This window comes from Monodelphis domestica, chromosome 4 (assembly GCF_027887165.1).
Source record: "Monodelphis domestica isolate mMonDom1 chromosome 4, mMonDom1.pri, whole genome shotgun sequence".
Taxonomy (NCBI): domain Eukaryota; kingdom Metazoa; phylum Chordata; class Mammalia; order Didelphimorphia; family Didelphidae; genus Monodelphis; species Monodelphis domestica.
Window position 1 is genome coordinate 340,408,221 of NC_077230.1, and position 27,809 is coordinate 340,436,029.

General features: G+C 37.1%; 1 protein-coding gene across 7 annotated transcripts in view; it reads left to right on the forward strand.

Moving 5' to 3' along the window:
• The window catches only part of GDPD4 (glycerophosphodiester phosphodiesterase domain containing 4), a 112,712-nt gene that overhangs the window by 21,568 nt on the left and 63,335 nt on the right, over positions 1 to 27,809 (forward strand). For all 7 annotated transcript variants that reach the window (XR_008911428.1, XM_007490909.3, XM_007490912.3 and 4 more), the window contains exons 7-10: positions 18,107 to 18,166; positions 23,419 to 23,517; positions 23,596 to 23,689; positions 24,818 to 24,886. Coding sequence is in view for 6 of the 7 variants with exons in the window: in XM_007490909.3 (XP_007490971.1) it covers positions 18,107 to 18,166; positions 23,419 to 23,517; positions 23,596 to 23,689; positions 24,818 to 24,886 (322 nt within the window). In the remaining variant the exon portion in view is untranslated. The remainder of the gene's footprint in view (positions 1 to 18,106; positions 18,167 to 23,418; positions 23,518 to 23,595; positions 23,690 to 24,817; positions 24,887 to 27,809) is intronic.

Sequence of the window (27,809 nt, forward strand, 5' to 3'; positions counted from 1 at the left end):
AAGACCCATTTCCTTATTACTAATATTTGCACTAGGGTAATCTTTTAGAGTCTACTTTCCCAGTCATTGCCCCACCGACTCATGTGATCAAGCAGTTATTTTTCTTCTGTGTTTCTTTTCCACAGTTCTTTCTCTGGATGTGGATAGTGTTCTTTCTCACATGTCCCTCTGAATACTTGTAGATTATTGCCTTGCTGCTAGTAGAGAAGTCCATTACATTTGATGGTCCACAGTGTATCAGTCTCTGTGTACAATGTTCTTCTGGTTCTGCTCCTTTTACTCTGCATCTATTCCTGGAGGTCATTCCAGTTCACATGGAATTCCTCCAGTTTATTATTCCTTTGAGCATACTAGTATTCTATCACCAGCATATACCACAATTTATTCAGCCATTCCCCACAAGCAATCCTTTATAATCATATTGACGACATTGGATTTATACTTAAAATAGCATGGTTAATATTAAATAATAACTCCTGAGATCTACAACACATTTTTTCTACCAATATAAGCTCAATTGCATGCCTAGATCTAATTATTGCTGCAACTGGAAAATCAGCTCAATTTGGCTTTCATCCATGACTTCCTTCAGCAATAGAAGGACCAACCCCTGTATCATCCCTACTACATTCAAGCACTATAGTTGTAGTAGGTATCTTTCTTTTAATACACTTTTACTCTATAATAGAAAATAATAAAATAATCTTAACAATTGTCCTCTGTTTAGGCACCATCACTACAGTATTTATAGCAATTTGCACAATCACACAAAATGATATAAAAAATTGTATCATTCTCAACCTCTTAACCAACCTTACTTAGTCTTCCTTCACATTTGTACACATGCTTTCTTCAAAGCTATTCTATTTTTATGCTCTGGATCAATCATTCATAGCCTAAATGATGAACAAGATATTTGAAAACTAGGAGGTATATTTAATGCATTGTCTATTACATCATCTGCTTTAATAACAGGTAGCTTATCTCTAATAGGCACCCCATTTCTAGCCGGCTTTTACTCAAAAGACTCAATTATTGAAGCCATAAACGCCATAAACAAATTCATGAGCTCTAACAATAACACTAATTGCTACTTTTCTTACTGCTGTTTATAGTTTGTGCATTATCTACTATGTTCTTCTAGGTAACCCATGCTTCATATCGATCTCCCCCATTAATGAAAATAATCCAAACCTAATTAATCCTATGATATGATTAGCCATAGGAAGCATTTTCACAGGGTTTCTCTTAACAATCAACATCCCACCAAAGTCATCAATTACTATAACCATACCAACCATAACCAAATTATCAGCCCTAATTATTACCCTACTAGGTCTTCTAATTGGAATAGAATTCAACTCTTTTACTAATAAATTTATAAACTCAATAAGCAATACTAATAACTTCTCAAACATATTAGGGTATTTTACTCACATCAACATCGAACTTATTCCCTAATAAATCTATTTGCAGGCCAACGAATTGCTACCATACTAATTGATCTAAACTGATAAGAAAAAACAGGACCTAAAGGTCAAACTAATATTCATTCCACAGCATCATTAATTATTTCAACTCAAAAAGTTCTTGTTAAAATATATTTTATATCCTTTTTGATCTCTATTATCTTTATTCTAGTATTTATTTCATCTATATCCACGAGCAACTTCTAATACAACATAAATAGTACTAAACAAGATTCATCTTAACAAGGCTAATGCTCAGCCACCACAACAATACAACAATGAGCCACCACCAAAATCCTGACCAATGCAACTCACTATAGCAAAATCAATCAATTGAATATACATACCAATATGGGCATTCCCAGATATAAAATATCACATCAATTCCATAAGCAAAACAAACAACAACATACTAAAAGCCACAATATTACCAATTCAAGTTTCAGGATACTCCTCTGTAGCTATGGCAGCAGCATAACCAAAAACTACTAATATTCTCCCTAAATAAATTTTAAAAAAAACTACTAACCCTAAAAATACATCTTCCAAACTTACAACTATGGCACATCCTAAATCCCCACTTACAACCAAACTCAATCCTCCATACACAGGAGAAGGTTTAGAAGAAAAAGCCACAAACCCAAAAATCAAGAGCCAAGAAATAATAAAAATAAGTATCACTTTTATTATTTTAGCATGTATTTCAACTACAAAAATCTAATGACTAACCTACAAAAAAGCTACCCTCTAATAAAAATTATTAACCGCTCGGCATCTTCCTAATCATCCAAATCTTAACAGGACTCTTTCTGGTAATACATTATACATCAGATACACTTACTGCCTTCTCATTAGTTGCCCACATCTGTCGAGATGTTAACTATGGATGACTAATCTGAAACCTTCATGCTAATGGAGCATCCATATACTTCATATGCTTATTTCTTCATGTAGGCCAACGGATTTACTATGGATCTTATCTATTTAAAGAAACTTGAAACATTGGAGTAATCCTTCTACTCACCATCATAGCCAATGCATTCATAGTGTGTCAAGGAAGTTCATCCCCTTCCCATCTTGAGTAGCTTGACCTGTCCATCAAATATTCCTGACATAACACAGTTGTGCCAGGTTTTATGTCCGTCTATGTGCTGTACATCAATAAAAGTCAAGACTTTGGTCTTGAGGAGGGGGAGAAGTGAGAAGAGAACAAAGAAGGAAGAAGGGGGAACAGAGCAGGCAGGGATAAGAAGGAAGGAGGAAGAGACTTGCACATTAGGCACCACGTGGTCAGGTTACTTAGAGGAATAATTGTCTACCCTTTCTAATAAACTTTATAAAATATATATCTGGGTAGAAATATTATTTCAATTCTTACAATAGGATATGTACTTCCTTGAGGACAGATACCCTTCTGAGAAGCTACAGTAATTACAGATCTATCAGCCATTCCATATATTAGGAGAACACTAGTAGAATGACTCTGAGGAGGTTTTTCTGGTAGACAAAGTTATATTAACCTGATTCTTTGTCTTCTATTTTATCCTGCCTTTTTTTATCCTAGCCTTAGTAATAGTTCACCTCTTATTCTTACATGAAACAGGTTCAAATAACCCTACAGGAATCAACCCTGATTCAGATAAAAATCCCATTCCACCCTTATTACACTATTAAAGATGCCTTAGGGCTAATTCTCATAATTCTTATTCTAATATCACTAGCAATATTCTCACCAGATATGCTAGGTGATCCAGACAACTTCACACTGGCTAACCGACTTAATACCCCTCCCCACATTAAACCAGAATACTTCTTATTTGCCTTCGCAGTCTTTCGATCAATCCCTAATAAATTAGGAGGGGTATTAGCCCTTCTAGCATCCATCCTAGTACTCCTAATTATCTCACTACTACATACATCCAAACAAGGAAGCCCTATATTCCAACCAATCTCACAAGTTCTTTTCTGAATATTAACAGCTAACCTACTAACTTTAACATGAACCAGAGGTCAACCCATAGAACAACCTTCCATTACCAGTGGCCAACTAGCCTCAATCCTTTACTTTTCCTTAATCATCATTATAATGCCACTAGCAGGAATATTCAAAGATTATATACTCAAACCAAAATACCTATAAAATCAGTCCAAGTAATTTAACAAAAATACTGGCTTTGTAAGCCAGCAATGAAGGAAAATCCCCTTCCTAGGACATCTCAAGAAGGCCTAAAACACCCTACCATCAACACCCAATGCTGATATTCTAATTAAACTACTTCCTGAATTTATTTCAATTTATATACTATGTCAGTATTAAATGAATCTATCTTAACAAATTTTTTAGTCCCATGCCTATAGTTCATGGATTTATTTATCCCTAGCATATCTATATATACATTATACTCTTATATTACTAGATGTATTGTATTCATAATTATACTAAACACATTAAATTCTTATAGTACTATAATTTATCTAATACATAGATATCCTTAACCTAATATATATCATAATTTTACATAAGACATATCATGTAGACAGACATATACATTAATTCCATGTTCACAGCCTAATCTTTCTAGCATATCATCACCATCAGGAATACCTCAATCTTCCCCTCATGAGAGATCATCATCCCACCATCTAAAGGCTTTCGATACTTTGGAGGAAATGTATGAATTGTGACAAACATACCTAATTCCTTCAACTGGCTACTGGTTGTTACTTCAGGGTCATAATATTGTTCATTGCATCCAGACTGCCATTAAATAAAGCATCATGATGTTACAATTACTAATCAGCCCATAATGCAGCATAACTGCTTCTGACTGGCATGGGGGGGCGATTTTTTTGGAGGGAGCTATATCCAACGAGCAGGCACCTTGGACACCAATATAATCTAGGACCTAACATAAAGTGCTGTTCTCAGAGTTCATGCAATTAAATGAGGATATTATATAAATGATTTTAAGACATATTATATTATTAGAATTAACACATATATATGTATATGCACTATTAAAAGATTATCATTTAATTAATTTTAAGCTGACATTAAATCAATGATCTGAAGACATATATTTACATTATTCCACCCAGGTGATGGAAGCAAGCATGAATTTATAATAATTTACATATTATTAAGTGAATATAATTTAAAGTATATATTCATTAAACCCAATACCCCCCTTAACAAAAAATCATGTCCATCAAACCCCAAAACCAGAAACATAATTTCAAGCATTTATATAGGGTCAAGAGTCAAAACGATAAAAATAGTATATAGATAGTATATAAATAATACAATTACAATATAAAAACTACCACATATATAGTATATAAATAGCTTAAAACTATCTTAATTTACTCATAAAAACTATACTATGTCAGTAGATTAAAAAATTTTTTTGTTTTTACTTTTTGCAAAAACAAATTTCAGAAATATACTATATCAGTAGATTAAAAAATAAATTACATCAATACTGACATAGTATACAAATTTAAATTACTCCTCACATATCTATAAGTTTTATTATCTTAACTAATTAATGTAGCTTATTTAAAGCAAAGCATTGAAAATGCTTAGATGATTTATAATATAAACCCATAAACAAAAGGTTTGGTCCAAGCTGTCCTTACTGTTAATTTTAATTAGACCCACACATGCAAGTTTCCACTACCCTCTGAGAATGTCTTTAAAATTAATATAAAAGATGAGAGGAGCCAGTATCAGGCATACTAATAGTAGCCCATTACACCTTGCTCAACCACACCCCCACGGGACAGAGCAGTGACTAAAATTAAGTCATAAATGAAAATTTGACTAAATCATAATTATTTAGTGTTGGTAAATTTCGTGCCAGCTGCTGGGGTCATACAATTAATCCAAATTAACAAATCTCAGTGTAAAAGCATGTTTAAGCTGAACATAAAAATAAAGTTAATACTTAACTAAACTGCAATACACTCTAGTTAATAATAAAATAAGCAATTAAAATGATTTTAACAATGCTGACATACGACAACTAAGACAAACTGGGATTAGATACTACCCCACTATGCTTCATCATAAACTCAAATAGGTAAATAACAAAACTATTTGGCAGAGGACTACTAGCCATTGATTAATACTCAAAGGACTTGGTGGTGACCTAAACCAACCTAGAGGAACCTGTTCCATAATCCATAAGCCCTGATAAACCCAACCCTATCTTGCCAGTACAGCCTATGTACCACCATTGTCAGCCCACCTTAAAAAAGCCAAACAGTAAGCAAAACTATTTCTCCATAAAAACGTTAGGTAAAGGTGTATCACATGAAAGGGAAAGAAATGGGCTACATTCTCTATTTTCGAGAACAACGAATCACATTATGAAAGTAAAGTGTTTAAAGGAGGATTTAGTAGTAAATTAAGAATAGAGTGCTTAACTGAAATGGGCAATAGGGCATGCATACACCACCGGTCACCCTCCTCAATACAACTAATTTATATTACTAATAATTTTATCCAAGTAAAGAGGAGAAAAGTCATAACATGGGAAGTGTACTGGAAAGTGCACTTAGAATATCAAAATGTAGCTTAACTTTTAAAGCATTTAGCTTACACCTAAAAGATTTCAGTTAATTCTGACCATTTTGAGCCAATTATAGCCCTAACAAACATCAAATAAATTATCTTTTAACTAATATAAACCATTTTAATCTTCCTAGTATAGGTGATAGAACAGATATTTGTAGGAGCAATAACAATAGTACCATAAGGGAAAAACGAAAGACCAATTAATAGGATGAAAAAGCAAAGACTAACCCTTGTACATTTTGCATAATGATTTAGCTAGTTAATATGGACAAAAAGAATTATGCCTGACTTTCCGAAATTAAGTAAGCTACCATAAAACAGTTAATTTGAACCAACTCGTCTATGTAGCAAAATAGTGAGAAGATTTTATAGTAGAAGTGAAAAACTATCAAACTTAATGAGAGCTGGTTATCCAAAATGCAAATTTCAGCTCAACTTTAAGTTTAATATAAAGCATTCACACAATTTAAGCATACCTTAAACTTAAAAGTTAATCAAATGAGGGACAACTCCTTTGAACCAATAGACAAACTCAATTTGAGGATAATGATTAACCTAACCCCATTGTAAGCCTAAAAGCAGCCACCAATTAAGAAAGTGTTAAAGTTCAAACACAAATTTTAAACCTAATTTCACAAAATTCTCAAAACCCTAATATTATATTGGATGATTCTATTTTACTATAGAAGACATAATGCTAAAATCAGTAATAAGAATTTTATTCTCCTCTCATAAGCCCAAATTAGTAAACGGATAACCCGCTAACACTTAACAAAATAGTAATTATAAATATCTACTAGTCTATTACCCCAATTATTGTTAATCCAACACAGGCATGCACCATTATGAGGATAGATTAAAAAGAATAAAAGGAACTCAGCAATCTAAAACCCCACCTGTTTACCAAAAACGTCACCTCTAGCATATTAAGTATTTGAGGCACTGCCTGCCCAGTGAGTTAACTTCAAGGGCCAAGGTATCCTGACTGTGCAAAGGTAACATAATCACTTGTCTCTTAGAGACTTATATGAATGGCATAATGAGGGTTTAACTGTCTTTTTCTTAATCAATGAAATTGATCTACCCGTGCAAAGCCAGGTAAAATTAGATTAGGCGAGAAGACCCTGTGGAGCTTGAGATAAATAACTTAAATGACAACCATTAATATATTCCTAAGGGATCAAACCTATGAAAACTTTAAGTTAAATCTTTGATTGGGGTGACCTTGGAGCACAAAAAAACCTCTGAATGATATAACCAAGATCAACTAATCTAAGTGCTATAAGCCAATAATTGACCCAAATTTTGATCAATGGAACAAGTTACCCCAGGGATAACAACAGCACAATTCTATTTAAGAGCCCATATTGATAATTAGGGTTTATGACCTCGATGTTGGATCAGAACACCCAAATGGTGCAGCTGCTATTAAAGGTTCATTTGTTCAAGGATTAAAATCCTACATGATCTGAGTTCAGACTGGATAAATTCAGGTCAGTTTCTATCTATATATTAATTTCCCCCAGTACTAAAGGACAAGAGAATTAAGGCCAACATTATAAATGAGCCTTAAAACTAATTAATGAAACATATCTCAATTAATTAATATAATAATTCACTATTCTAGAAAAGAGTACATTAAGGTGGCAGTGCAGGTAATTGCATAAGACTTAGCCTTTATAATCAGTGGTTCAAACACTCTCCTTAATATGTGTTTTTAATAAATCTCTTAATACATATTATTCCTATTCTATTAGCAGTAGCTTTCCTAACACTAATTGAATGAAAAATTCTAGGTTATATACAATTTACAACCTATAACAATAGGTTATATTACAAAGGCCCAAATGTCATTGGACCATATGGCATTCTCCAACCGTTTGCAGATGCTATAAAACTATTTACAAAAGAACCATTACAACCTCTAACATCATCAATCTCAATATTTATTATTGTACCAATCCTAACCCTAACCATCTGAACCCCACTACCTATACCCCACACCCTAATTGACCTCAACCTAGGACTTTATTTTAGCCCTATCTGGTCTATTCATTTACTCAATCCTATGATCTGGGTGAGCATCAAATTCTAAATACACCCTAATTGGAGCCATGTGGTCCGTAGCTTAGACAATTTCCTATGAAGTTACATTAGCCATTATTTTGCTTTCCATTATACTTGGTAATGGCTCATTTACCCTAAAAAAACTAATAATTACCCAAGAAAACATATGATTAATTATGACTGCATGGCCCCTAATCATAATATGGTATATCTCTACATTAGCTGAGACAAATTGAGGTCTATTTGACCTACCAGAAGGAGAATCAGAACTTGTATCAGGGACCCTTCGCTATATTCTTCTTAGCAGAATATACCAACATTATCCCAATAAATGCCATAACAACTATTCTATTTCTTGGCTCCTCACTAAATTGTAATTTACCATACATTAATACAAATGATATCATAATCAACTCAATACTCTTAATAAGAGCCTTCCTATGAATTCATGCATCATATCCATGATTTCAATACAACCAATTAATATATTTATTATAAAAGAACTTTCTACCTATTACCCTAGCACTTTGTCTATTATTTATCTCAATCCCTATTGCACTATCAAGCATCCCACCACAAATATAAGAAATGTATCTGACAAAAGAATTATGTTGATAGGATAAATTATAGGGGTTTAAATCCCCTTATTTCTAGAACAATAGGAGTTGAACCTACATTTAAGAACTCAAAATTCTCTGTGTTTCCTTTACACACTACATTCTAGTAAGATCAGCTAAATAAGCTATCGGGCCCATACCCTAAAAATGTTGGTTTACACACTTCCCATATGAATGTCCCCATATGTATTAACAATTATTTCACTCAGCTTATTAATAGAAACATCAGCACCTCATTAGCAATCACTGATTAACCACCTGAATAGGACTAGAAATCAACACACTAGCTATTATTCCATTAATAACTTATCCACATCACACCCGCAACACAGTTAGCTATTAAATATTTTATAACTCAAGCCACAGAATCAATAATAATCATATTTTCCATCATTTATAACGCATCCATAACTAACCAATGAACTATAATTCAAATTTCCGATCAATAAGCCTCATTACTAATAACTCTAGCTTTAGCTATAAAACTAGGACTTGCCCTTTTCCACTTCTGAGTCCCAGAAGTTACCCAAGGTATCCCACTCCTATCAGGCATAATACTTCTTATATGACAAAAAATTGCACCAATCTCAATCTTATACCAAACCTCACCATCATTAAATATACCTACGCTCACAATTTTAAGCATTTTATCAACTATTCTAGGAGAATGGGGAGGCCTAAACCAAACACACTTACGAAAAATCCTAGCCTATTAATCAATTGCTCACATAGGATGAATGGCTATTATTATTATAATCTACCCCGCACTTACCCTACTAAACCCAACAATTTATTTCATTGCTACACTTACTATAGTTCTTTCATTAAACTATTCATCAACAACCAAAACCAATTCATTATCGATTCTCTGTAACAAATCCACTCCCATAATAACTATCATTATAGTAACCCTGCTATCTTTAGGAAGATTACCACCACTAACCAGTTTCAAATCTAAATGACTAATCTTACAAGAACTTATCTCATATAATATCTTTTTAGCAACTAACTAACTAGCCCTATCTGCACTACTAAACCTATTAACTATAACTATATTTCCATCTATCAACAATTCAAAATTACATTGAACTTTCTTCTCACCAAAAACAATTATACCCATCCCAACACTATCATCTCATCTCAATTCCTACCATTAAACCTTATATTTATCACATTATCCTAAGAATTACAAGCCTTTATCTTGCATATTTTGAATGAAAATTGAATGCTTTAATTAAGCTAAATCCTTAAATTATATATATATATATATATATATATATATATATATATATACTTATATATATATCAGACCTTGGTAGTATTATTCATCTACTTCTTCAAATTTGCAATTCAATGTATTATTATACTTCAAGATCTGACTATAAAAGGCTTGGGATAAAATTAGACCAAAGGCCTTCAAAGCCTTAAGCAGGTGTTAAACCACCTAGCCTTTACTAAAAACATAGTCTCTCCTGCGTTGAAATGAAAAAAAAAAAAGGGAGAGCCTCCGGGGAAAATATATACTAAATTGGTAGGTATTTATCCTACTTAATCTTGGTTAACAGCTAAGTGCCTGTGCTTTTGGCCTCAATTTAATGGTAAAAAGAGACTATTATTCTCTGTCTTTGAATTTACAGTTCAATGCTTAACCAAGCCATTTTAACTATGTGCATTAATTGATGACTTTTTTCAACTAATCATAAAGATATTGGAACCCTATATTTACTCTTTGGTGTCTGAGCAGGAATAGTTAGTACAGCCTACTTATTTGAGTAGAGCTTGGCCAACCAGGCACCCCAATTGGTGATGATCAAATTTATAATGTTATTGTTACTGTTCACGCCTTTGTCATAATTTTCTTTATAGTAATGCCTATTATAAATGGGGGTTTTGGTAATTAACTTGTACCATTAATAATTGGTGCCCCAGATGTAGCATTTCCACAAATAAATAAGTTTCTGATTACTCCCACCTTCATTTTTACTTCTAGCATCTTCTACTATTGAAGCAGGAGCTGGAACCGGCTGAACAGTATACCACCATTAGCTGGTAATCTAGCCCATGCAGGAGCTTCAGTTGATTTAGCAATTTTCTCACTCCATTTGGCTGGAGTTTCATCTATTTTAGGAGTTATTAATTTTATTACTACAATTATTAATATAAAACCATCAGCAATATCCCAATATAAAATCTCTTTATTTGTTTGATCAGTAATAATTACAGCAGTACTTTAGCTATTATCACTTCCAGTTTTTTAGCTGCAGGAATTACTATACCTCTAACAGACCAAAATTTAAACACTACTTTTTTTGATCCTGTTGGGGGAGGTGATCCTATTTTATACCAACAGTTGTTTTGATTTTTCGGCCACCCAGAAGTCTACATTTTAATCCTACCTGGATTTGCAATTATTTCTCATATTGTTACATACTATTTAGGTAAAAAAAGAACCTTTTGTCTATATAGGAATAGTTTGAGCTATAATATCAATTGGATTTCTAGGTTTTATTGTATGAACCCATCATATGTTTACAGTAGGCTTATATGTTGACATTCAAGCATATTTTACATCAGCAACAATGATTATTGCTATCCCAACAGGAGTTTTTAGCTGATTAGCTATTTTACATGGAGGCAATATTAAATGATCTCCTGCAATACTATGAGCCCTAGGCTTTATCTTTTTATTTACAATTGGAGGCCTATAGGTATTATACTAACCAGCTCTTCATTAGATATTGTTCTACATGACACATATTATGTAGTAGCCCACTTTCATTATGTTTTTTTTATCAATAGGGGCTGTATTTGCTCTCATAGGTGGTTTTGTTCACTGATTCCCATTATTTACAGGATATATACTCATGATTTATGAACAAAAATCCATTTCTTCATTATATTTCTTGGAGTAAATTTAACCTTTTTTCCTCAACATTTTTTAGGATTATCTGGTATAGTGGTAGTCTCTCGGTGACCGAGAATGACAATTGTCTTTATGCATTATCATCTATTGATGTACCCTCATGTGGCTTTGGAGTCCAAAGGCTGAGGCGCAGAGTTTGTGGCACATGGGGCATGGGACTACAGTTGTTACGGGAGGTGCAGGTGTGGCCTGGTGTCGGCGTTCACACGCAGCGGCAAGACATCGACGTCGCTCGTCTTCAAAGGTGGCGGCGGCATGGTTAATGTGGGTACGACAGCTGCTTCTGACAGAGGCAGCATGTTCTAGTTGCTTTGGTGTAATGCCAGCCCACTTCAAGTTGGACTTTAGCTGATCCTTGAATCTTTTCTTTGGTTTCCTGAGTCCAGCCTTGTTTCCTGAGTCCAGCTGACAGTTCACCATAGAATACTTGCCTTGGTATTGGCTGTGGGTACATGCGGATGACGTGTCCAGACCATCGTAGCTGGGTTTTGAGGACCATGACTTCAATGCTGGTGGAGTTGGCTCTGTCGAGGACTTCCTGGTTGGTGATTCAGTCTTGCCATCGGATCCGCATGATTGACTGGAGGGAGCATTGGTGGCATTGCTCCAGCTGTTTCATGTGCTTCCGGTACAGTGTCCATGTTTCACAACCGTACAGGAGCGAGCTGAGGTCCACTGCGTTATACACTTTGAGCTTCGTCGCAGTGCTTACACCGCTGTGTTGGAGGACTTTGCAGTGCAGCCACCGGAGTGCCTGGCTGGCCTTTTGGATCCTAGCATTAATCTTGTGGTCTAGGGACCCGTCGTTGGCGATGGTGCTGCCCAGGTACTTGAAAGTGTTGACGTTAGAAAGCTGCGTGCGGTCTATTGTAATGCACGGCTGGTTCATTGGCCTCCCTGGTGCAGGTTGGAACAGCACCTCTGTTTTGCTGAGGCTGATGGTCAGGCCAAACAGTTTTGTTGCTGTAGAGAACCCGTCCACAATGGTTTGGAGATGATTTTCTTGGTGGTCCATGAGAGCAGAGTCATCTGCAAAGAGCTTCCAGGATGAATCTCTCTATTGTCTTTGTTTTTGCAGTCAGGTGGCGAAGGTCAAATAGTGAGCCATCCAGTCGGTATTTGAAGTAGACGCCCAGGTCTAGATCCATCACAGCATGTTGTAATACTTGGGTGAAGTATAGGTTAAATAGTACCGGTGCGAGGACACAGCCTTGTTTCATGCCATTGGAGATGTTGAAGCGATCGGAAGTCTCTCCAACAGATAGGACTTCCCCTGTCATGTCGACATGAAAGAGCTGGATCAGTTTGACGAATTTTGCTGGGCAACCGAGCTTGCTGAGGATCACCCACAATGCATCCCTGTTCACTGTGTTGAACACCTTCATCAGGTCTATGAAGACAATGTAGAGACTCAGGTTCTGCTCAAGGCATTTTTCCTGCATTTGCCTCACTGTGAAGCCCATGTCGATGGTGCTACGATCTGGTCGGAAGCCACATTATGATTCAGGCAGGTTCTGCTCTGAAACAGATGACAGGATTCTGTTGAGTATAACACGGGTGAGGATCTTTCCAGCAGTGGAGAGTAGTGAAATGCCTCTGTAGTTGTCACAGGCTGCTCGTGTACCTTTGTTCTTGTATAGGGCTACGATGGAGGCATCTCTGAGTTCTGGGGGCATGTCTTCCTCTTCCCATATGCTGGTCAGCACTATGTGGAATGCCTGGAGCGCCTTTCCATTTAAGGCCTTGTACACCTCGGTTGGGATCCCATCTTTACCGGGTGCCTTGCCTGCACTCATTTGTTTAATGGCTTTTTGGACTTCCTCTATTGAAGGAGGGACGTATATTAATTTTTTTTAGAAGATGTTTTACACGCATGGGCAGTTCCATCATTAGACCTAAAAGCAGATGCTATCCCAGGATGACTGAGCCAAGTTACCTTAACCTCATCTCGACCTGGCATATTTTATGGGCAACGTTCAGAAATTTGTGGATCAAACCATAGCTTTTTACTCATTGTCCTAGAAATAATCTCACTTAAATATTTTGAAAAATGATCTTCCATAATGCAATCATTTTAAGTAAATTAACCTTATACTTTTAAGTATAAATGAGATATAATATTCTCCTTAAAATAAAATGCCACAACTTGATACTTCCACCTGATCGTTAACAATTTTATTAATAATTATTTCACTGTTTTGTGTTTACCAACTAAAAATAATGAATCAACCAATAATCCAAATTTCACCCTCAACAGAACAAACAAAAACTATAAAAACTACTCTAACTTGAGAAAAAAATGAATGAAAATTTAGTTGCCCTATTCATCACACCAACAATTATAGGTATTACAACTTTACCAATTATTATTATGTTTCCATGTATTATTTTATCATCTCCCAAATGATGATTACCAAATCGAATCCAAATTTTACAAATTTGATTAATTAGCTTAATTACTAAACAAATAATGACAATACATAATAAACAAGGCCAAACCTGAACCCTAATACTAATATCCTTAATGCTATTTATTGCCTCAACTAACCTATTAGGACTCCTTCCATATTCATTTACACATACTACCCAACTTTCCATAAATATTGGCATAGTCATTCCACTATGAGCAGGAACAGTAATTGTAGGATTTTGAAACAAACCTAAAATATCATTTGCTCATTTCTTACCACCAGGTACTCCTACTACTCTAATCCCTATACTCATTATTATTGAAACAATTAGCCTATTTATTCAACCCCTAGCATTAGCAGTATGATTAACAGCTAATATCACAGTAGGCCATCTACTTATTCACCTGACTAGATCTGCAACCCTAGCCCTATCCTCAATTAACATAACCATGTCAACTATCGCATTCTCAATTTTATTCTTTGTTACTATTCTTGACCTAACTGTAGTTCAAGATATCCAAGATATCAAGATAATCCAAGCCCATGTTTTTACACTTCTAATAAGCCTCTATTTACATGATAATTCATAATGCCCCACCAAACGCATGCACATCATGCTTTCAGCATTACTTTTAACCTCAGGATTAATTATGTGATTCCACTGTAATTCAATAATACTTCTAATCACTGGATTAACCTCAATACTTTTAATAATATACCAATGATGGTGTGACATTATCTGAGAAGGAACATTTCAAGGACATCACCCTCCTGTAGTTCAAAAAGAGCTACAATATGGAATAATCTTATTTATTTTATCAGAAGTTTTCTTCTTCATTGGATTTTTCTGAGCATTTTTTATCACTCAAGTCTAGCTCCTACTCCAGATCTAGGAGGTTGTTGACTTTCTACAGGCATACATCCACTTAATCCACTTGAAGTGCCACTATTAAATATATGCATCTTACTAGCCTCAGGAGTCTCAATTACATGAGCCCATCATAGCTTAATAGAAGGTAATCACAAACAAATAATTCAAGCACTATTACCATTCTAGTAGGTCTATATTTTACAATTTTACAAGCCATAGAATATTATGAAGCCTCATTTACAATCTCTGATGGAATTTATGCATCTACCTTCTTTGTAGCCCCAGGATTCCATGGCTTACATGTAATTATTGGATCAACATTATTAATTGTCTGCCTACTTCACCAGTTCTACTTTCACTTCACTTCTACACATCATTTCGGCTTTGAAGCAGCTGCTTGATATTGACATTTCTTAGATGTCATATGATTATTCCTTTATGTCTCTATTTACTGATGAGGTTCATATTTTTCTAGTATAATTAGTACTACTGATTTCCAATCATTAAGTTCTGGGTAAACCCAGAGAAAAAGAATTAACCTAATTATCACTTTAATAATCAACTCACTTCTAGCATCTATTGTAATAATTATTGCTTTCTGACTCCCACAATTATACTTATACTTAGAAAAATCAAGCCCATATGAATGTGGTTTTGATCCATTAGGGTCCTCATGACTACCATTCTCCATAAAATTCTTCCTAGTAGCAATTACATTCCTCCTCTTTGACCTAGAAATTGCACTTCTCCCCCTCTACCATGAGCTATTCAACTACCAAACCCATTCGTTATATTAATATTATCTTACTACTTAATTATTTTACTCACAGCTGGCCTAACCTATGAATGAATCAAAAAAGGGCTAGAATGGGCTGAATAGGCATTTAATCTAATTAAGATATTTGATTTCGACTCCACTAATCATGGTTTAAATCCATGGCTACCTTACCTTATAGAACAAATTAACTTAAACATAAATATAGCCTTTATAATTGCCCTAATGGGAGTCCTAATTTATTGATCACATTTAATATCTACCCTACTATGCCTAGAAGGAATGATATCATCATTATTTATCATAATTATCTTATTAATTTCTCACTTCCACATATTCCCCACCTCAATAATACCACTTATTCTCCTAGTATTTTCTGCTTGTGAAGCAGGAGTTAGTCTGGCCTTACTTGTAACAATCTCATACATTTATAGTAATGATTATGCTCAAAATCTCAATCTCTTACAATGCTAAAAATTTTATTCCCAATCTTAATGTTAATCCCACTAACCTGATACTCCAAAAAAACCTTGATTATTAATAAATACAACTTCCTATAGCCTTATAATTAGGATCATTAGCCTATCATTACTATATCATAATATAGCCTTAGGCTACAATTTTAATAATTCATTCTCCATAGACACCCTATCAGGCCCCTTATTAACCTTATCCTGCTGACTACTTCCATTAATAATCATGTCAAGTCAAAATCACTTAAACAAAGAATCTTTGACATGAAAAAAATATTACTATATTAATTACCCTTCAACTCTCACTGATTATAGCCTTTACCTCATCAGAATTCATTATATTCTACATTTTATTTGAAAATACTCTAATTCCAACTCTTATTATTACCCAATGAAGTAACCAAAATGAACGACTAAATGCATGACTCTATTTCCTATTCTATACATTAGTAGGATTACTTCCACTCAACATTTCAATAAGCTTTAAACTAGACTTTGTCCATGAGAAATGAGAGTAAAGATTGGAACAGGGTATTCTGAAAAGCAGCATAGTTTGTATCCTAAAATAATATTGTCCTTCAATGTAAGGCAGTAGCAGTTAAAGAAACAAATGAACAAACATATAACTGGAAAAGAGATAGAATGGGAAACTGAATTAAATAGTCTCTTGGAAAATGGTATCACGGACAGTGGTCCACTCAAACAAAGACATGGGGACATAGGGAAGAAATATGAGAAATGCACAAGCATATCCATGTGGAGAAAATAAGCAAATGGGACAAACTCATTAGCCATTGGAAATCTCATCTTGTCTATTTAAGGGTCATTAAAAGAAGCACGAGAAACATTTATGGACAAAATCATTAAAAGAGTATAGGAGTTAATATAGTGATTGAGTAAAGGGAAGAAGGAGAAAAGTTCAGTGCATTCAGAAAGATGGGAAGAAAGGAGTGTGTATATGGGGAGACTGGACTCACACTATTAGCTAGGCTAGGAAAAAGAAGGAAAAGTCTAAATAAAATTATTTTATATAATATTTATATTTATAAAAATAATAATTATAATAAGTGGCCCATTTATATGGCACTTTAAGGTTAAGAAGTCACTTACAAATATCTAATTTGATCCTCACAACAACCCTGGGAGATAGGTGCTATTATGACCTCCATTTTACATTTGAGGAAACTGAGGTAGATAGATTAAATGCCTTGCTTTGGAATCAGAGTTAGTAAGTATCTGAAGTCAGATTTAGGTCCAGTTCTCTATCCACTAAACCACCTCACCGCCTCTTATTTGCCTTACTTTTGTATTAAGGTCATAGAGAGAACATCTCCATTTAAATCTTCTATAGAGAGATCAGGTTTTAGGGTCTCCACAGTGCCTGGCACACAGTAAATACCTAATCAGTCCTTTATTTAGGAGTTACAAAGTGAGGAAGGGGAGGAGGTGATATTTCTTGAAAAAGAGAGCCACAGATTAAGATAATTAAAGTGAGGAGATGAGGAAAAGGGTAGGGAGGATTCTGAATCTCGTTCTTATCTGGGTTGGAGGGGAAAAAAAGAACAGCAATAAAAATAAAACCAAGGAATCTCAGCTTAGGCAGAAGAACAAATGAGGGGGGAGTTGGATGGGCTAGAGCCAGAGGTTAACTTTTTTTGTGACACAGATCCCTTTGGCAATTTGATCAAGATTAGGGACTCCTCAGAATAATGTTCTTAAATGCATAAAACAAAATGCATAGGATTTTAATGGAAACCAATTATATTGAAATAGTTACCAAATATATCTTTTTAAAGTTCATAGATCCCAGGTTAAGAAACTCTTGTAGAAGGAGGAGACTGTTATCAGATGACTAAGAACTTGGTGCTTATTTTAATGACTTTCAGAACCCTGCCAGCATCTTTTCCATTTGTCTTTGCAGATGATAGGTCTATGTTTGTTAACGGAAGGGCAGCAACCTCATCTGCACTGGAGCAACAAGGTAGGACATATGAAAAATTTCCAATCTGACTTTCCCTAGAGTCTGGGTGTATGCCAGTGATGGTGAACCTATGGAATGAGTGCACACAGAGCACTCTCTGTGGGCATGTGGCTGCCCCACCTCCCCAACCAGAATTGATTACTAGAAAGGCAGAGGGACTTGAGCAGAGCTGCTCCCCCCCTCCCAACCCCCTGCACCATGCCTCCCTCATCCCTCTGCCCAAAAGCCAATGGAGGCATACAGGGGGTAAGGTGGGCAGCTCGCAGGTGGCAGAGCTGGAGGGAAGCAGAGAGCTCAGGCCATTGTCCTCCCCCTCCTCTATACTTGCTGAGAACATTCCTCACTTCACCCACCCCTCTGCCCAGCAGCCCAATGGGAGCGCTTCCTCATGCTTCCTCGCTCCTTGTGTAGGGTAAAGGGGGGAGTAGGGGGCATACCCAGCATGTGGTGTTGTGGAGGGGCACAGCAATGCTCTGGGGGATTGGGGGTGGGGGGGGTTGGCACTCTATCTCTAAAAGGTTCACCATCACTGATGTATGCTTTCCCCAACCCTACTTAAAAAGTCTGGGGGAGAAGGATGCAAAAACTACCTGCAGAAGGAAGAAGAGGAATATTTACCTGTAGAGATTAATGAAGGAGAAGGGTCGAGGGTGGGGAGGGTTTGTATTGGACTTAATATATTGTTAATAATTGCATTTAAAAAAAATGATGGTGACTCTCTGTTCTACTACCCAGATTCACTGTCAAGTCCAAGCTGCCTGTTTCCCATAGCAGCTTGGTACCCCTCCAGAGCCACATCTGTTTTGCCATATGTTGGCATTTCAAGTGTCCTGGTTCAGTTATCTATTTATCTACTTACCATTCATTTAGCCAACAGTCCAATCTTGTCCACAAAAATATTATAGGTACCTTAATTCAATCAAATAATTTATGCTTATGATAGTTCTTGCCATTCTGAAAACCCTGTCCAAAAAAAGACATCAGGTCAACTTGTCATGACTTGTTTCTTATGAACCTATTTTCTAAGTGCCCACAAAACATATTCAATGACAATATTACCATTTTGCTGGAGATCCATGCCAAACTTGGATATCTGTAGTTCTAGGATTGATCTTTCCCTTTTTATGGGCTTCCCTCTTGTTCTCTTGTGTTTCAAAACTTCTGAACAAAAATCCCTTCATCACATCTGCATATTTTTTCATAGTCTCTATTTCATCTAGACCTGGAGTCTTGAAGTCATTATAATTCTCTCTAGTATTGAAGGGATTGAAGGTATTTTGATAAGGTAAGAGAAGCCTGATTGCAGACATGAACTGTCTCTAAAAAATGACTGCCATATAGAAAAGGATTAGATTGATTCTAGAAGTTAGAAAAGGATTAGATTGATTCTAGAAGTTACAGTGAGGTTAAATTTGGCTTCACTGGTTGTTGCCCATATCTAAAACACTCTCCATCTTCACCTGTGCCTCCTGGCTTCCTACAAGACTTGAATCTCATCTTTGCAAGAGGACTCTTCCAGTTCTCCCAATCCTCTAAAATTACACAATATTCATCTTGCTTTATGTACATAGTTGTCTGTTTAGAAATCTGTCCAGTGGTCTCTCGGAGGGTCCATGATCTACTCTGTCCAAGTGTGATCATTTCAGTTGAATAATGGAGTGAGAAGCACTATGTGTTTAGTCCTACATGCATAGGCATCACATAGTGTTCTGCCATGGCAAGAGATTGGTTTATTTTATTCAGTGAGTACATGCTTTTTTGGCACACAATCAATTTTCTACATACATGTTTCCATAGAACTTAACAACAAATGCAAAGTCTAAGGAGATAAACATTGTTGCTACAACAGAGATGGAGATAAATGACATAGATAGGGTAATTTGGAGGTTAGTCTCTCTTGACCTAAGGAGAATCATTGTTACTTTTGGCCAGCTTTCACAATCAATGACAATTACTTAGGAGATGGATAACAACATTTCATAGCTAGGTACAGGGTCAGAGGGTAATTTAATGACAGACCAGAATTGGGGTTTTTCCCAATTTACAAGTTCTATTTTTCTTGTGTTACTTTAAAGCATCTGGCAATGTTGCCTGGTTTCTGTCTGCAGTGGAGTGTGTCTTGAAGGTGACTGATGTTCTTGGCTTGCCTGGCTCCTACACTCCTTGTAATAGGAGTGAATGTAACTCTGTGGAGAGGGAAAGGAGGGAGTTAATGGGTAGTGATCTTCAGGTTTTAATTCTGTGAATGTAATCTTTTAGGGTAACAATCTGGGGGAATTAAAGTGGGATACGCGTTTCTTCTATAAGTCTTTGCTCTTATATTATTTCTTTTGTATTGGAGAGAGAACAATAATCATCCATTAGTGAGGGAAGTTAAAGAGAGAGAAGTCACAGAGGGGGATCAGTGGGGGTCTCATTTCCCAAACTGTGACTTTGTCAGCCTATGGGGATTTGATGACTCCCAACATGTCTGCATGCTGTCTCCCTCATTAAAATGTCAGCGTCTTGAGGAAAGACTGTACTTTAGCCTTTCTTTAGAAAGACTCCTCAGCATTTAACACAATGCCTGGCACATGGTAAGAGGCTAATAAATACATAGTGATGATGATGAGACTAAGAAGGGCTCATTTTTGGAGTCCTGGTACAAGAAAACAATCCAGACATTTGGAGACCCAACCAAAAGGATAGCTTGGTGGCTAAAGATATTGAATCCAACTTACTTTCTTACATCCTTTTCAAGGCCAGCAAGAATTCTTTGAGGCATAAAAAGATCAATGATTAGTAGGAGAGCTAGATTTCTAAATTAAACCATAATAAGCCAGCTGAATTTTGAACCACAGTTCAGAAACAAAGAACTATGATGTAAGCAGACAAATACAATACAGGACAAAATAAATTATTTGTAAACAGGATCAATAAGAAAATGATACAAGATCACTTTTAATCTTCTCAATCCCCTTCTTTGATCATGAAAGACATTAATCTCCTTCATTAATCACTTATCTATAATCTAATCTTTCAAGATATTTTATATAACCATTATCAATAATAGATAAATGGCCAAAGGACACAAATAGGCAGTTTCCAAAGGAAGAAATCCAAGCTATTAGTAAGCATGTGAAAAAAACAACAACCTTCAGTCACTAATTAAGAGGAATGAAAAATAAAGCAACTTTGAGGTTCCACCTTTCACCCATTACAGTGGCAAAAATGACAAAAACGGAAAACAGGCAGACAAATGGCAGAGCTTTGAATAGATCCAGTTATTTGGTACTGTGCCCCCAAAGTCATTTAACTGGTATGTCCTTTGACCCAGCTAGAGTATTCTATTTCCTGGTAGCTTGCCTGTCTTTTCCAGGCTAAAATAGATTTTTTCCCTGACCTTCCTGTTCTTTTGAGCTTGCCTCTTATGATTTGGTCTAACTCTCTCTTACCTTCCCATCATTCTCCTCCTTGGTCTATTCTTTGTTCTAGCCAAGCTTATATACTTGCTATTTTCTCACATTTAACATTCTAGTTCTTATCTGCCTCTGCTCAGGTTTTCTCAGCCTGGAATGTCCTCCCTCCTCATTTATGCCTCATGGAATCCCTAGCTCCTTTAAAGGCTCAGCTCCAAAGACACCTCAAGAACATGAGACCTTTTCTCAACCCCCAGTTATTAGTGATCCCTTCCAAAGTTCTTTTAAAATTTATATCAGTATAAAATTTATATCAGTATTCTTTATCCCAATGGAAAGTTACTTTAGAGAAGGGATTATTTTCAGATTTGACTTTGTGGCTCCACTACCTGACCTGGCACATAGTAGATTCTTAACAAATGCTTCTTGAATTGGACTACTGAAAGAACAGTCTAGTGGGGTCCTCTAGACTCTGTGAACCTAACAGGAAAGAGGATATGGAAGGATAGATGATATCCTCATATATATCCTGGGGAATATCTGATGGATTGATAGCTGTGTGGTCATTCCATTCTGAACATTATGAGGAACCTTGAGGTCTGTATCCCAGGATAGGGTCCTGGCCATTGTGAACTCTAGAAGAGTGTGGGGCTCAGAAGCAAATCATATTGTGTCTTCTTCCTCCACAGCATCATAAAAGAATGACATTTGGTTCAAGTAGATATCAAGGGCAACCTTTTATAGGAGAGGGGAAAGAAGTTACAGAAAAGGGTTGTATGAGAGCTAACAGTGCCAAAGTGATCGACCATAAGCTCAGATCTGACCAGGCTATCCTCTATTTAATCAATTCCACTGGTTCCCTGTTATTTCCAGAATCAAATATAAAATCCACTGTTTGACTTTTAAAGTACTTAATAACCTGGCCCCTTTCTGCCTTTCCAGTCTACTTATACTTTCCTCTTATATACTCTTTGATGCAATGTCACTGGCATCCTTGCTGCTCCTTAAATAAGGCATTCCATCTCTTGATTCAATGCACTTCAAAAAAATACACCTTTACTTTCTGCTTTAGAATCAATACCATGTATTGGTTCCCAGGCAGAGGAGTGGTAAGGGCCAAGCAGCAGAGTTTAAGTGACTTGCCCAAGGTCACACAGCTAGGAAGTAGCTGAGGCCAGCTTTGAACCCAGGGCCTCCCAGCTTCTAAGCCTGGCTCTCCATCCACTGAGCCTATCTAGTTGGTCCCTCAATGCACATTCACTGGCTGTCCTTCATGCTTCAGGCCCCCTTACCTTCATTCCCTATCTTCCCTGGCTTACTTTAAGTCCTAGCTAATCATCTTACCTTCTGCAAAAAGCCTTCATCAGATCTCCTTAATATCAGTGCCTTCTTTTGGAGATTATCTCCAAATTGTCATCCATCCAAATAGCAATCTATTTAACTCTACATCCATATCTCATTTGTACATAATTGTTTTCATCAGACTGTGAGTTCTTGAGACAGGGAGCTTTTTTTTTTCTTTGCATCCTAGTACTTAGCACAGTGCTTGGCACATTGCTTTCTAAATGCTTGTTGATAATGATGATCACCACCAGGAGGTCATTTGGAATTGCCTTGGTGTGCTTGGTGAGTGTGAATAGTTTTTTGCAGTTATTGTATGAATATGAATTTCTGGTCTTTTGATTGCATCTCACTACACTACAATTTTCTCTTGGCTTCCAACCTCCAATGGCATCCCAAGTCACTAGACTCTCTATTTTCCCTGTCCCTATGGTAGTGTGGGGTTCTGCAGTCCTTAGGGCTGCCATTACACCCTGGGCATGCTTCCAACACAAGAAGTATTTATCTCTGCAGATTGGCATCCTGCTGGTCTTGTCCATATGTATCTTTGGTATGGTGGCCGTAACTCTATTTTATGAGGAAAAATGGAAAGCTGCTGAGTTATCACTACAGGTAAGCATACCCAGAAGAGTCACAGTTCTGTGCCTATTAGAAGCTAATCTCAGCCTAATAGTCTGACTTTCTTGGTAGATGACTGCTCCCTACTTACATATCTTTGGAATATGCCTGATGGTGGCTTTCTCGTGGCCCATGGGCCTCTATTTTGCCAAGCTGAATGGAGCAGGTAGGCCAGGTTAAATACACCCCAGACACTGGAGTAACTGGAGGTTGGGTAGTAAGGAGGAATACACATGGGGGCCCTGAGAGGCTTTGCCAGAGGAGGAGGGCTTGGGAAGATTGTTGGCCAAAGAGTAAACTAGAGATGCTGACATTCTTGCCAAGTGCCACGAAATGTATTTGGAGTCAGTATCACCATTAGTTGGGGAGGACACTGTGTGGTATAGGGGATTCCACCATCTGGTGGTTAAGCCATTCTTACTGAGCAGTTGGGAGGTATCATGGATAGAGAGCTGACCTTGGGAGCCAGGAAGTACCAAGTTCAAGTCCAGCCTCTTGATCTATACTTAGCCCTTCATACTTTGCTGTAGGCCATCTCTTTAAGACTCTTGGGTCTTATCACCCTCATAGACTCACACTGAGCTTGCAGTCACTTTTTGCAAAAAATCAGATATGGCAAATCACAGAAGGAAGCTGACAGTCTGTATTCCTCCTAAGAGGAATCTTCTTGCCTGAGAGTCCTCAGTGTAATCACTGATTCAGAATCTAGCCCACTGTCCCTGTTAACTAAGTGTTAAGCTGTGTCTTCTGTATGTTGCTGAAACACTGAGATGCCAATGCCAGCTTCCTATAAATTGAGACAAAGCTCTGGTTTGCCACACATCCCATCCTGTCCCCAGGCATGGCTTTGCCTTTCATTTATTCCTAACCCTTTTTCCAGATTTGCCAGGGCATCAGCCCTCCTTCAACTCCTCTAGGGTGATGATGAGCTCTAGCATAGAGCTAGCATAGTATTCCTCTCCCAGTTTCTAGAGAGAGTAGTGGTAGTCCCAATTAACTCTGTAATGTGAATAGAGTGGATGTTCCCTGGGAAAAACTCCATCTGATAGTAAGCACAATCCAGCCAGGATTAAAGAGGGAGGATGGCCCCTTGTTAAGTGCTAGCTGCAATAACAGCATGTTCTATTTAGACCTGGGAAAGACCATGGAGGTCATCTAGTCCAAGCCCCTCATCATACTTGTAGTTTGGGGACAATAGTGATATCTGTGGAGAGGAGAGGAAAAGTCTTCCCAGAATAGAGTAGCCATGGAAAAGAAGCTAATAAACTAATGGTGGTTCTATTTTCCTCTTCAGCTCTCGTTGAGAAAAAGCAAAGGCAGAGCGGAAACGTGAAAGACTCTAGGAAAATAAAACGAATTAGAGGTAAGGGTTGGTGCAATAGATTTGAGCATCAGGTAACTGAAATCAGGCAAGTGCAGCAAGGTCCTACAAGTGAGGCTGAGGCCATGCCAGAGTCCTGCTAATTACATTTTTGGATGACACAAAGCTTGGGAGGGAAAACGTATGAGGTCTTAACTAGTTAGAGCAGTGAACTCATTGAATCTAATGAGATGCCTTGATAGGAACAAATGGAAGTCCTGTACTTGGGTTCAAAAAAGTCAACATTACAAATACGCAAGGGGAGAGAGAGAGTTATGGCTAGACAGCAGTCCAGGCTGTCAAGAATTTATTCAATGCCTACTTTGTGCCAGGCATTGTGCTAAACCTTGTGGGTGCAAAGTAAGGGAAAAGACAGTCCTGCTCTCAAGGAGTTCACTGAAGTAAAAAAAAAAAAGAGGGGGGGCTTACACAAGCTTAATGTGAATCTATGAGGGTAATAAGGTAGCTAGAGCAATCATAAACTGTATGAATTAAAAGCAGTATGGGGCCAAGAAGGAGAATTATCTCTACAGTACTCCACTCTTTCCTGACCCCGTAGACAAGTTCATATCTACTTCTAGAAATGTCTAGGACCTTTTTAAGAGGTCCTTGATAAACTGGAGTGTATCCAGAGAGGAGCAGCTGGAATGAGGCCATTTGGGTCTATACAGTGAAGGGAATAGGTGTCAGTGCTAAGCCACTTAGCTCTGGCATGGACAGATGTCACCTCGGACACAGGTAAGATGGAGCTCCCCAAGCAGCCAGGGACAAGTACCAATCTGTGGACAGAGGGCAGAATCCCAGTATTCTGCCTCTGAATCTTGAGGATAAATCTGGCAGTGGTTCCAGGAAAGCCATCCATTGGAAACTATAAGAAAGACAGGAACATGCCCAAAAGGATAGTCTTCAAAATATAGGCTGTTGAACTTGATTGATTACTGAATGATAAAGCAAGATACCATCCAATAAGAGATCATCTGGCAAGGGTCAGAGAAAGAAGATAATGGTGGCCAACTACCTAGCTGGGATACTTATACAGTCCTTTGTTGACCTAGTTACCCCAATAGAGAGGACTGCTGTTTTCCCTGGAACATGGATCTGGGACATCTTGGGGAACTTCCCAAGATTTACTAAATTGGATGACTCACACCTACTTCTGGTGATTGATAAGGGTATGGATTAATCTAGGAAGATTTGAATCCAGGACCTTCCATCTCTAGGTCTAATTCTCCATCCACTGAACCACCTAGCTGCTCCCTGTTTGGCTGTAAAAGTACTTCATAACTTGGCCCTTTCATACTTTTCTAGTCTTATATCTTTCTCCATCTCCTTCCCCCATATTCTGTGATTCAATGACACTGGCCTTGCTGTTCTCCCCCAAAGGCCTTCTATCTTCCAACTGTTCATTTTCATTGGCTTCTCCTGTACCTGGAATTCTCTCATGCCTCATATTTACATCATGGCTTCCTTCAAGTCTCAGTTAAATTCCCTTCTGCAAGAAGCCTTTCTTCTGAGATGAACTTCAATTTGTATTATATTATCTCCTGCATATATATAGTTTGCATACAGTTCCTGGCATATTATCTCTGCTACCCTCAGCTACTTTTACACTGTAATCTTAAGGGCAGGAATCATTCTTTTTAAACCCTTACCTTTTGTCTTAGAATAAGTGTTGCTTATTGACTATATTTATGTAAAAGGCAAGAAAAGAGGAACATTGGATATTAAGGAGACATACTTAAGTGAAGAAATTAAGAAAGCATTCAAGGAAATATAGTGGAGATCATTTGGGTGAATTTAAAGAGGGAGAAACAGAAGGTATCATCAGAATGTATTACTGGGTACTTGGCCAGGAGCGGGAAGTAGATACGATCCAAACACAGATATGTCTTTTTATGGACATCTTTGGGGGAACTTTTCCCTGCCCCAAACATAATCTTGTGACTTGATAATTTCCTTTCCAACAAACAGAACTCTCTGGCTATAATTCTTACTAGTAAGGAACTGGTTAATGAGGTCATGAGTGTTGCCAGAGTGTGTGGCTAGGGACAGGTCTGGAGTTGAGAGAACCTGGGTTCAAATTTGGCCTCAGATACTTCCTAGATATGTGACTCTGGGCAAGTCACTTAACCCCTCTTCTGCTTTAATAATGTCTGTAAGATGGAAGTGAAGTGTTTTTTTAAAAAACCTCAAAAACTTGTCAAATACTACCTCATTCGATCTGGCAGAACTAAAGACCATGGATGAAAGTTGTGGAGAGACAGTTTGAGATTTGGTATTCAGAAGGGCTTCCTAGTCATTGGAGCTATCCAGAAATGGTATGGGCAGCCTTAGGAGAGGAGCCTTAGGGCACCTACTTTTCTGGAAGTATTCAAGACAAAGACTAGATGACCACTGGTTAGGTAGGTTGTAAAGGGTCTTCTTATTGAAACTGGTGGCTCCCAAAGTTTCTCTCTACCTGGAGACTGTGATTTGATGTTCTAGAATGCTTTGGTAGGCATATATTGCCCTTCTGACCACTTTTATTGTTGCTGTTCAGTCACTTTTTAGTTCTGATTTTTTGTGACCCATTTGGGGTTTTCTGAGCAAAGAGTGGTTTGTCATTTCCTTCCCCAGCTCATCCTCAGGGATATCTTTTAAAGTCATTTCTTGTCTATATCTACAGTGTGTCTCTCCATTGTTCTCTGAGTCACCTGCATTTTGATTCTCCTGAAGACATACTGCTCTCTGATTTGCATCCATATAGCATCACTGGAGGGAAGTTGGTATTGAAATGATGGGTGAAGGAAAGAAGCAAGAAAGCAAGCCTGCATGGACTTCGTGATGTTCTTGGTCTGGCCCAGTTGCTTTTCCTAATTTCATCTACCTTTATGTCATTCCTATTTTTTTGTACAACCCACTTGGTACTGTGGTGTCTGCTTTAAGT